Source organism: Opisthocomus hoazin, chromosome 9 (assembly GCF_030867145.1).
Source record: "Opisthocomus hoazin isolate bOpiHoa1 chromosome 9, bOpiHoa1.hap1, whole genome shotgun sequence".
NCBI classification, from domain to species: domain Eukaryota; kingdom Metazoa; phylum Chordata; class Aves; order Opisthocomiformes; family Opisthocomidae; genus Opisthocomus; species Opisthocomus hoazin.
In genome coordinates this window covers 36,583,000-36,593,951 of record NC_134422.1, presented here as the reverse complement: position 1 = coordinate 36,593,951, position 10,952 = coordinate 36,583,000, and the positions used below count along the sequence as shown (strand labels likewise).

The window sequence follows — 10,952 nt, the reverse complement described above, 5'->3', positions numbered from 1 at the left end:
CCGCTCACCTGCGAACTCTTATGGCCTCTCTTGAGCAAGAACCGCATATTCTGCTGCATCATTGCTTTCAAAAAGATATTTGGCCTTTAACCGCTCACCTACAAACTCTTATGGCCCCTCTTGAGCAAGAACCGCATATTGTGCTGCATCGTTGCTATCAAAAAGATGTTTGGCCTTTAACCGCTCACCTGCGAACTCTTATGGCCTCTCTTGAGCAAGAACCGCGTATTCTGCTGCATCATTGTTTATATAAAACGGTGTTTGGTTAATATGTTACCCAAACTTTGGTGACAGCACTGCTTGGTGTGCCAGCTCCTGCTTGCCACCTAGAGTGTCCTGTATGAACTCCAGGCACCTTCCTGAGCACAGGCATAAGAAAGAAAGTTGGAGGTTTAGGTCTTTCACGTCAATAGAGCAACATGCTTCTTGTATTACAAGCTCACTAGAGAAGCTGAGTGGCCATGCAAGTTGGGAAGCAGTATTCCTGACTTTAATCTGGCACAGGGCAGTCAAGTGCACAGTGACTCACTTCAAACAACCCTGATCCAGAAAAATCCGCTTATGAACAACTGCGACCTCTGCTAATCAAAACCACTGCCAATTGTTCTGAATCATTTAGATATCATAAATGCATGGAAATGCTTCTTGCTTTAGATCCCTTGATAGCACTCATGAATTCCTTTATCACCTTTTGAAACATGATCTTTGAACTCCAACAACCCGTCTTAGAGAACATTTTATAGAGGTAAAGTTTAAAGACCATCAGTTTATATACATGACATACAACTATTTTTTACTTTTATATGCTGCTTGGAAGATGTTAGAAGGAACAGTTCATTTCTTTTCCTGCTAACAGCCCCGTGACAGTTATGTGGAGGTACCAGATATACACCGGCCTTGTTCTTCTTCCTTCTTTCTGGAGTTTGGCAGAAGGTGGGAAGCTCTTGGTCATGCCTCAGGATGGAAGTCACTGGCTAAGCATGTGTGTGGTTCTGGAGAAACTCTGGGAGAGGGGGCATGAAATTGTCGCGGTGATTCCTGAAGCTAGTTTGCTCATGAAAAGCTCACAATCTTTCACCATCAAAACGTACTTTGTGCCTTACACACAGGAGTTTGTGGATAGAACCTACCATTCCATCGGTGAAAACAGTTTTGAAAACCCTTCCTTTCTAGAAAAATTTACATTTTTACTCAGCAATATATCAGAAGTGACCAGCATGTTCTCTTCTTCTTGTCGGCATCTCTTATACAATGAGGAACTAATGAGGTACCTCAATGACAGCAAATTTGATGCCATTATGATGGATCCTGTGTTGCCCTGTGGACCAATTATTGCTGAATATCTCTCCCTCCCTTCAGTCTACTTCATGCGTGGTCTTCCATGTACCTTCGACTACAAAGCCACCCAGTGTCCCAGTCCTTTTTCTTATGTGCCGAGGACTTTCACGTCCAGTTCAGATCACATGATGTTTACAGAGCGTGTGAAGAACCTCCTGACTGGGATTTCAGAGAATTTGTTTTGCTATCTGTTTTATTTAAAATACAAGGACTTAGCTTCTGAGTTTCTTCACAGAGAAATAACAATACTGGAACTATTTAGCAAAGCGTCCGTTTGGTTGATGAGATACGACTTTGTTTTTGAGTATCCACGTCCAATAATGCCAAATATGGTCTATGTTGGAGGCATCAACTGTAAGCAGAAGAAGTCATTATCAAAGGTTTGTCATTGTTTTTGTTGAGGGTATTACAGCATGTATTAGTGATAATTAAGATTTGCTTTTTTAAGTGCTTCCTATAGTAGTATTTGTGTCTGAGGCAATATGTGATTGAATACCAGGATGGCATGATTTGGGAGTGGGAATCTCAGGCTCTGGTAGATGATTATGAGACCTTAGTTCTGTTGCACTGCAAGCAGCTGAAGGGTTTCTCTCAGTGAGAGCTTAGGTGAAGTTGTCTAAACTATGTAGCTGCCTAGGTATAGCTTAGCTTGTTGTAAGCATATCATCATAATATTAGACGATCATGGCACTCATGCTATACCTAGATAAATGACAAAATAATTCTAGGTCATAGGATTTAATACCCCTAACAGTTGTAGAATATTGATTAATTGCAGGTGACTTGATTGGGAAAAAAATGGAAACATGGAATTAACTCTGTGGATATACCCAGGCACTTATACTGTACCATGGAGACTGTTAAGGTGCATGGATACCCCAAAACCTAGCAGGGTATGCAAACAAAGACAACAGAGGGCGCTCTGAATTTGTGCAAGAAGCACTGTAAGACAGCATGATAAGATAAAAGAAGATGCTAAGAAGATGACTGGAAAAAGAAGCCTTCAGGATTGTAACTGTCTACCCTCCTTTCCTAACTTGTTTAAATCTCCCTAGCAGGCTGTGCAAATAATGAAGATGCAAGTTCTTTATTCTGTTTTTCAGACCATGGTGGTGATGCAACAGCAGAAGTTATTGCTAAGTTTGCATCATATTTACTACTATAGACTCAGGGCTTTCACTTTGATAACCGCTATGATACAGAACCAAATCTGAAGATAAACCTTATCAAGGCCCTCTGTATCAAATCTCTGTCAATCTTTGCTTCTTGTTTAGACTTTGAGAGTGCAAGGAAATCCAAAGCTCAGACTTTTGTTTCAAGTTTTGTGCCCACTCAGCAGAGCAGACTCAAGGCAGGGAGCTGATAATTAACTGGGCGCTAGTAAGATAGCGATTGCTTGGTCAGGCGTTACCTCCCATTCATGAGTCTGTTCAGCCTTTCCGTGCGACATACTGCCAGTTGCTTAACACTTCTCCCTCCAGCATTTGAATCCTCTAACTTTAATTCAAGCATTCAACTTTACCCAGTTACTTAAAGCCTTCACTGTGCACAGATGATAAACCCAACCTTTGCCCACGGTTAAAAATTACCCACATTTCTGCCCTCAAACATACAGTCCATTAAAAATTAAACACCTTAGTTAAGGTTAAAGTGCAAAGTACACCACGATTCATTCCTCCTGCAATAGTTTTGCAGCTCTTCAAAACTTTGCTGACAGCACAAGGAAAATGACTTCTTCAAATCCAGGATTTAATTCTCTTGCCTCCTGGGTTGTGTTTTTCCTGCTCTTATGGACCTTTTCAGAAGCTGGAAAGCTTTTGGTTATACCTATCGACGGCAGCCACTGGCTCAGCATGCGGCCGGTGGTGGAGCAGCTCAGACAGAGGGGACACGAAATCGTGGTGGTCGCGCCAGAGATAAATTTGCGGATAGACTCATCGGTGCTTTACACCTTGAAAACATACTCTGTGCCTTACACCAAGGAGTATGTGGAGGCAGAATTTAAAAAGCTGGGCTATAGCAGTTTCACACCTCAACCCTTCTTGAAAAAATTCTCAAAAATAGCAAATATTACAACCATGTTCTTTGATTCCTGCAAACAACTTCTGTCTAACAAACAGTTGATCGAATACCTCGAAGAAAGCAAATTTGATGTTGTCTTTATGGATCCATTTTTTCCATGTGGACAGATAGTGGCCGAACACCTCTCCTTACCTTCTGTGTACCTCGTACGGGGACTGCCGTGCAGCCTAGACTTCCACGCTACCCTCTGCCCAAATCCTCCTTCTTACATTCCTAGGTTCTTCACTCGCTACACGGACCGCATGGCGTTCCTCCAACGCCTGGGCAATCTCATAGCTACCCTGAGCAGTTCCCTGGCTTGCAGCTTGCTTTACTCACCGTACGATCGTTTGATCAAAGAATTCCTCCAACACGAGGCAACAGTGCTCGAGTTGTTGAGCCACGCATCTATTTGGCTTATGAAATATGACTTTGTGTTTGAGTACCCCAGGCCCCTAATGCCGAACATGGTCTTGATCGGAGGCATTAGCTGCACTCAGGAAAAAGCGTTATCGCAGGTTAGTTACCTCTTTTTCCCTAGTTTAGCTATGGCTGCACTGTTTGCTCTCACCATGAGGTGGAGCTCCCGGCAGTAACAAATAACAACAGGAGAAAGAGTCAGGTGGAAATGGCTAGGAAAGCACTTTGTACCTCTGCACCCCTGGTGCAATGAGTCGTCAGTTATTTTGTGGGAGACGTCCAGGTTCCCAGAGAAGCATGCATGAAAAGCTGGGTTTTTCCCTCAATATTTTCCAGCAGCCTATTTCCAGTAATTTAATTTCGTATAACTGTTTACAAGACTTGGTGCTAGCTGGGGAAATGCAGCAGGTCAAATCACGCTAGTCTTCTGCCCTCGAGTAGGGGACCACTTCTGCAGGAATTTCAGCTAGGGGCAGACCTGAATGCAATACCCACCAGCCAGTGAAGCAGCAAGAGATCATCTTCTTTTGTATAAAATACTCTGTCCCAGATCTGGACTGCAACGGTATTTTGCTTGAACTATGCCAAACTTCCTGAATATGGGATATCTGCCACTAAGGAATCCTCCTAATTCTTAGGGCTTGCTCTTATTTTTCAGCGAGCGTCCACTGCAGTTATTTCATAAAGGTCGTGTGCAGCACCCACTGATACAAGAAGCTGCTGTTTAAAAAGACTTTGGTAAAATAACCCACGGATTTCCAAAGCAGGGATGCAAAAAGTTTCAGAATAGTAGTGGCATTTCTGAGCAGAAAGTCAGATCCTGGCACACAAAACCATTTAAAGAACAGAGTAAAACTGATGTGACTAGTCCCACAGAAAATAAATAGGCCTAAATGCTCCCTGAAATCGCTGTATCTGTTCCACCGCATCAGGAACTGGCAAAGAATTTTGTACCAAAAGCACATATATAGATTGGGAAGGATTTTGCAGTTCCCAGGTATCTGAGTTTGTACAGAACTGAGCCACAAGTTCTGAACCAGACATCTACGATGCCTTTATGGAGAGCGCATCTTCAGAGAAACCTGGTAAAACAGAACCAAGCCCTAAAATTCGAGCTACATTGCAACTTGTTTGCCACCAGCAGAGCATCAGGTTTGCTGTTCAGGGTGCAGCTATCGCCAAACCTTCGACGGCTCCTTCGATTTGGGATCCAGCCTCAGACAGAGGGCCGCAGCACTCTGGTCAGCCACAAAAATACATAGCGGAGTGTCAATGAAGACAGTCAGTCTCAGTTATCACCTCAGACCCTAGAGATAAAATTTCAATTGCCAGACTTACGGGAATGTTTAGTTCATTCTATTACACTCATTTAACAATGATACCTGCAACAATTCCCTCCAGTTTTGTCTTTCCTTCCCTGCCTTTACCAAATATTTATCTATGGCACAGGATTTTTGCTCCTGCCTTTGGCTGTTTTTGTGCTTCACATGAATCCTTTTGTTCCTGGATTCCAGTGACAGATCTCCTAGTCCATCTTTTATTTAAACCAACCAAACAAAACAGATAAAAAAACTGGCTGTGGTTCAATATTATCATACTCAAAGTAGACTCAATAAATCCAGATATTAGAGCTATCTGCTGTCAGAACACTTTTCAAAATCTTAATTCTTTCTTGCAGCTGCATGGTCTGAAAAGAAGAACATCAACTCTAAATCCAGAGCATCCGACTTGCAATAAATGTGAAAATAAACCACAATGTATTCACCTGGGGATTGGTTGCCAGGAAAAGTATGATGAATTGATCTCCTTAATTGTTACAGCATCTTTTTTATTGCACAGAAACCGATGTCTTTGAGCAGGCAGGCTTTGCTACACGACTGTTTTAAAGTAAATTTTTTTTCACATCCATACTGAATCTCGGTTCAGGCTTCAATTCTGCAAACACTCACACACCTCCATAACTTTGTTCATCCACCTGTGCCCATTTGTTTTTTCCTAGGACTCATTTTCATATAGATAACTAATTTTTGTGATCATAATCTTAGTGTGTTGACTGTTCATTTCACTGCCTTTGCAGATAGATTTTTTGGGAACGTGACAAAAATTGCAGCGTATGACATGGAAGGGACTTTAACTAAGGATGTGCTTTGTGTTGGCAGGAATTTGAAGCTATTGTGAATGCCTCTGGAGAACATGGCATCGTTGTCTTCTCGCTGGGCTCCATGGTCTCCGAGATTCCTATGAAAAAAGCCATAGCAATCGCAGATGCCTTGGGATCAGTCCCTCAAACGGTACGGTTTCCCTCTCCCCCTTCCAGCACAGAAATTCAACACTGTTTTGAAATACAGTACATTATTACTTTTGGCTTTCAGTGTGCTTGGTCCTCCCTTCCTCCTCCTGCTCCCTGATGCCAGAAGAAACTATCACCCCAGCTGCTCTGCACGATGAAACAGGTTTTGTGCCCCACTGATGTTTTTAGCTGTGCTTTTCAAACCCACTGAGGAGCAGCAAGAGGCCAGTTGCTGAGAACTGACATTGGGTTTACTTCTCTTAAAAGGTTTTGTGGCGATACGGAGGAGAGGTGCCCCCCAACCTGCCAAAGAACGTAAAGCTCGTCAAATGGCTGCCACAGAATGATCTTCTAGGTAGGTCTGAGATACCTTGAGTGATACCAGCGTGTGTCTTTTAATCCGATAATGCTGTTGTAAGGCCCCATTAGCATCATCTGTGCTGACTCCCTGTATGACTGTGTGTCACAGGAATTCCTTGCAGCCTTGGCTATTTGAACCAGAGCTCATCTTTTAGAAACTTATCTGAATCCAACTTCAGAATTGCCAAATTGTGAAACAACACTCTTTGGAAAGGTGTCCCAGCACTTGACTACCATTACTGTCAAAAATTGGGGTCTTCGACTAGCCAGTCTCAACACCCAGACATGGATTTTTGTCATGGTTTTGTCTACTGGACTGAAAATAAAATTTAAGGTCCCCGAGTGAACATTTCCAGACAGGTTGTTGGGCTTTTCAAGTGGTAAAATTGTACATGCTATTGCCAGGACTGCATTTGTTGGTTAGACAATGGGGCTCAGCTGTGGGAGATCTCCAACACCAGCAAATGGAAAACATGGTAAAAAAGTAAGCAATGGTAACATCATCTCTAACCTCACTTGGCTCTGATTTCATCCTGAAGTCTGAGAAGCTTTGGAGGATTATCCAAGGCTTTCCAGAACTTACCCAAACCAAGACAGAGCTCTACAACCCAAGGTTCATTCAATCTGCTGTAATGTCCTGTTCTCTGCAGCCCTAAGTCTGTCCATAAGTAATGAGGCACATGTCAGCCCTATGTTCTTGATTTCTAGCGACCAGTACCGTTTTTGTGCAAGTTTTCCCCCAGGGATGTGTTATTGTGACTTCACAAATCAAATAGCTAAACAAGTCTTTCTTTCCTCCGCAGCTCACCCCAAGACTCGTGCCTTTATTACCCATGGAGGCTCACATGGTGTTTACGAGGGCATATGCAATGCCGTGCCAATGGTACTAATGCCATTATTTGGAGACCAGATGGACAACGCCAAGCGAGTCGAGTCACGGGGAGCAGGACTGACACTGAATATACTTGAAATGACTTCGAACGACATATCCACTGCCCTGAAAGCAGTTATTAATGATAAAAAGTCAGTAATAGAAACACAGCCCTTCTCCTTCCACTGTTGTGGAACACCAACCCTCTAGCTTCCAGCTTAACAGAATGCTAATCTGTTCTCATGTGCCTTCTTATATCAAAGTTACATCATGGAGAAGCTGATGCTTGCCCTGGGTTAACCTTGTCCTGTCCCTGTAACAGTGCCGTCCTTCTCGATGCCTGGGATTATAATCATTAGGTGACAAGAACTGGCTGATATGAGAGGATGCAGGTATCAGAGAAGATGGGGTATAAGTGCAATGGAAGAAATCAAGTTGACAAAAGATGCGTCACCTGCTTAAAGCCAAATTTACCAGGCAGTGATGCAGACAGCGTTGACACCATGTTGCAAAAGAGGCAGTCGGTGAAGGGAGATGTGGCAAACTGCTTTTGTTCCCCAAATCAGTGGTGACGTGAGTCAGTGGGAAGCCTGAAAGATTCAATGGCCTGGCTGATTTTCTTTGCATGAGTGTTGCCCAGAGATGCTGTCTGCACAGCAGCAGGAGGAAGGAGACAAGTGGCAGTGCCTTTGTGTAGTCCAGAGGCTGTACTGCGTCAGGAAGCTTTGCCTTCCAGCTGGCAGGATTTGCTAAACATAGCTATTATCACTCATTTATTTTACAGACCAGTTTTCTCAGTCATTTTTTCCCCCCTAGTGCTCATAAGGAACTGTATGAGCCCAGCCAGCTGCTGCCTGGCTCAGCAAGGCTGGACAATTCCAGCACAGTTCAGGTGGAACATGTGCGGGTACGCTGAGGCATCGTATTATTGCATTCAGCATGCCCAAGGTGTTTTAAGGCATCACAGCAAAGAAGAGCTTTAAGACATACCCTCCTCTTCCCCACTCCCATTCTCTGTTGTCACTAGGGCTTCTCAGTCCTTGGCATCCTCTTTCCTACCATGCTTCTGAGAAATGGCACCTTATTGCCGTTGTTTCCTAACAATTGTTCTTATAGCAATAATAATAATAATACTACTACACCTTGTTCTTCACCTGGACAGCATTTTTACACCCAGTCTCGCATTTCAGTCAGATGCCTCCATCCTTCAGCCCATTTTGCTGACAGCTCAAACTAAGCTTTTCTCCTTCTTTTTCTAATAACTTTTCTGCTTTGTTTGTCACTGAAAACAGCACGCTTCTGCACCCATAACTTTGCCATTACCCTTCTCACAAGGGTGTGGTGGTGTGGACTACCACCAGAGAAGCCCCAGTGGGGCATCAGACAACTGACACTGCATCCTGCTTTTCTGGGAACTCGGTCTTAGCAGCACAAGTCACTGAAAATACCCAACGTCTTTTCTCGGCAGGTACAAAGAGAACATCAAGCGTCTCTCAGAACTTCACCTCGACAGACCCATCCACCCCCTGGACCTGGCCGTGCACTGGGTGGAGTTTGTAATGAGACACAAAGGGGCCCCACATCTGCGACCTGCTGCTCATGACCTGAACTGGATCCAGTACCACTCCCTGGACGTCATCGCCTTCCTCCTCGCCGTGGTGCTCCTCTCCCTCTTCATTTCTGTGAAGTGCTGCCTGTTCTGCTGCCGCAGGTGGTGCTGCAAGAAGGGAAGAACAAGAAAGCCAACCAAATCAAAGTCCCAATAGCAAATGAAACCAGTGCTAAGAATAAAGGCCTCTGCTCCACACCAGAAGGATCAGAGAACATCTCAAAGCTCACTAACATAATTGCTGACTTTCAGTCAGGAAATAATAGAGTTCCTTTAAACTAGCACCACAGGAGGGGTTGTTTCACTGACATAATTTTTGCTTTTAATTAAGAATTGTTTGTTAGAAGTAAGCTGTATAGGAGTGCTTCAGTCACTTGGGAGGATATTAGTGTGAGTCCTGGCTTCCACATCTTGGTGTACAGAGGACTCACAGTCACTATTTTTTTTTAACCTCTATATGCAATGGAGAGATACACGGCTGACACATATGGCTTTCATAAGATTTTGCTTCAAGGGCTTTAGCAGAACCGTTTGCTGTACTGTCTGGCTGTCAGGTTTATCAAGCACTTACTTAGAAATCTTTGTATGGCTGTTGTTATAGAAGAGGCAAATGTTATGCACTGACAATATGTGTTCACACAAGCAAAGCTAGATGCACATCTTAAACGGGTTTTGTGTGTGTTTACAATACCCTGAACAAAATCCAGGTTTCAGCAGGGAAGTGGCTGTAAAGCCACTGATATTTCACCCAAGTTCCCCATCAGGCAGAGTGCTGTATCTGGAGCTTACCTGTTAGGTGATGAAACCTTTGTAAACAATGTTTATAAAACCCAGCTGATTTACTCTTTGTAAGTGATGTTCAGCTAAAGACCCAAACCCCAGCCCTATAAATAAATCCCCAATACTAACAATAACGGCTCTTGTGTTTTCTGACTCGAGAGATATGGGGCTGGACGCTTGTTTGATCATGGAGAGAGACCTGGAGAAGGGAAAGTTTCAATACCCCACGGTGTGAAAGCCACTCCAATGCACAAAAGCTATTTCTCGGCATTCCTGTCTCACTGCTTGGTGACTTGGTCCTTGCTGGGAGGTTACACCCTGAGGCTGCCACAGCCCCCACCACTACATAGAGTCAGAAAAGACCTTACACATAAGTTAATATTCAGGGCTCCAAACAGGCTGGGGCATCCCAGGACATCATGGCAGCCCTCGTTTGCACAGGAGTCCGGCCAAGTACCTGGTGCTGTTATTTTCGATGGCTGTTTGAAAAAGCAGATGAAAGCTGTTAAGTTCAAGAAGACAGTTCCTCTCCTCCTCAGACTGTCCCCACTGCACTGCCCAGTTCTCATGGGCATTCATGTCACCTGCAACCTGGCCAGCACCACCGCTGACTGCTGCTTTTCATCCTCTGCCTTTCCCTCCCCTCCTCCTGCCCCCAGTAAACAGCAAGGAAACCCTTCTCTGGGACACGCGGAGAGTCCCTGCAGTGCACGAGAGCTGACCTGCCTTTGAAATGCAGCTTTTGCAGCTTTTGCAGCTCCACACCTTCCTGCGGTGACAGCTCTGGCTGTCCCCGTGGTTCTGGCTGGAGCCAGATGACAGCAGTGCATCTGTGCCTCTGGAAACGAGACCCAGTGAGACCTTGCAGTTCCCATCACACCACCAACCGCAGTGGTTTCAGTCGTCTCTGAGCATGGGGCTGGCTTCCAGCAGCTGTCTGATGCAAAAATACCCGCTTTAAAATGTCCTCATGGAGCTTTTGTCCGAGTATCCTGCTGCAAACAGGCTCTGGATCGGTCCAGCAACTTTCTCCGCATGGACAAGAGAAAACCCCCTTAATTTCAGATCAGATGAACAGAATTAAAACAAAAAAAAATCCCAATTGCAGCTGTTCAGGGTTTGTTGTTTTTTTTTTTCAACTCAAAACCTCTTGTGTAGGTGGAAGAAGGGAGCCGAGAGAAAAGGAGGAAGAATCAAAATGCCCGTCCCATGGCTTTCATTTC

General features: G+C 44.3%; 1 protein-coding gene across 7 annotated transcripts in view; it reads left to right on the top strand.

The window, feature by feature from the left end:
• Positions 1-9,863, top strand: part of LOC104327544 (UDP-glucuronosyltransferase 1A1) — a 74,602-nt gene extending 64,739 nt beyond the window's left edge. For 5 of the 7 annotated variants that reach the window (XM_075429628.1, XM_075429629.1, XM_075429625.1 and 2 more), the window contains exons 2-5: positions 5,979-6,110; positions 6,377-6,464; positions 7,273-7,492; positions 8,809-9,863. In XM_075429628.1, the coding sequence (XP_075285743.1) occupies positions 5,979-6,110; positions 6,377-6,464; positions 7,273-7,492; positions 8,809-9,106 (738 nt within the window). In that variant the 3' untranslated portion in view covers positions 9,107-9,863. Of the gene's footprint in view, positions 1-854; positions 1,719-3,050; positions 3,918-5,978; positions 6,111-6,376; positions 6,465-7,272; positions 7,493-8,808 lie in introns of those variants that run through there. The other 2 variants (XM_075429627.1, XM_009932456.2) reach the window with 2 other exon arrangements.
• The last annotated feature ends 1,089 nt before the right edge of the window (positions 9,864-10,952 follow it).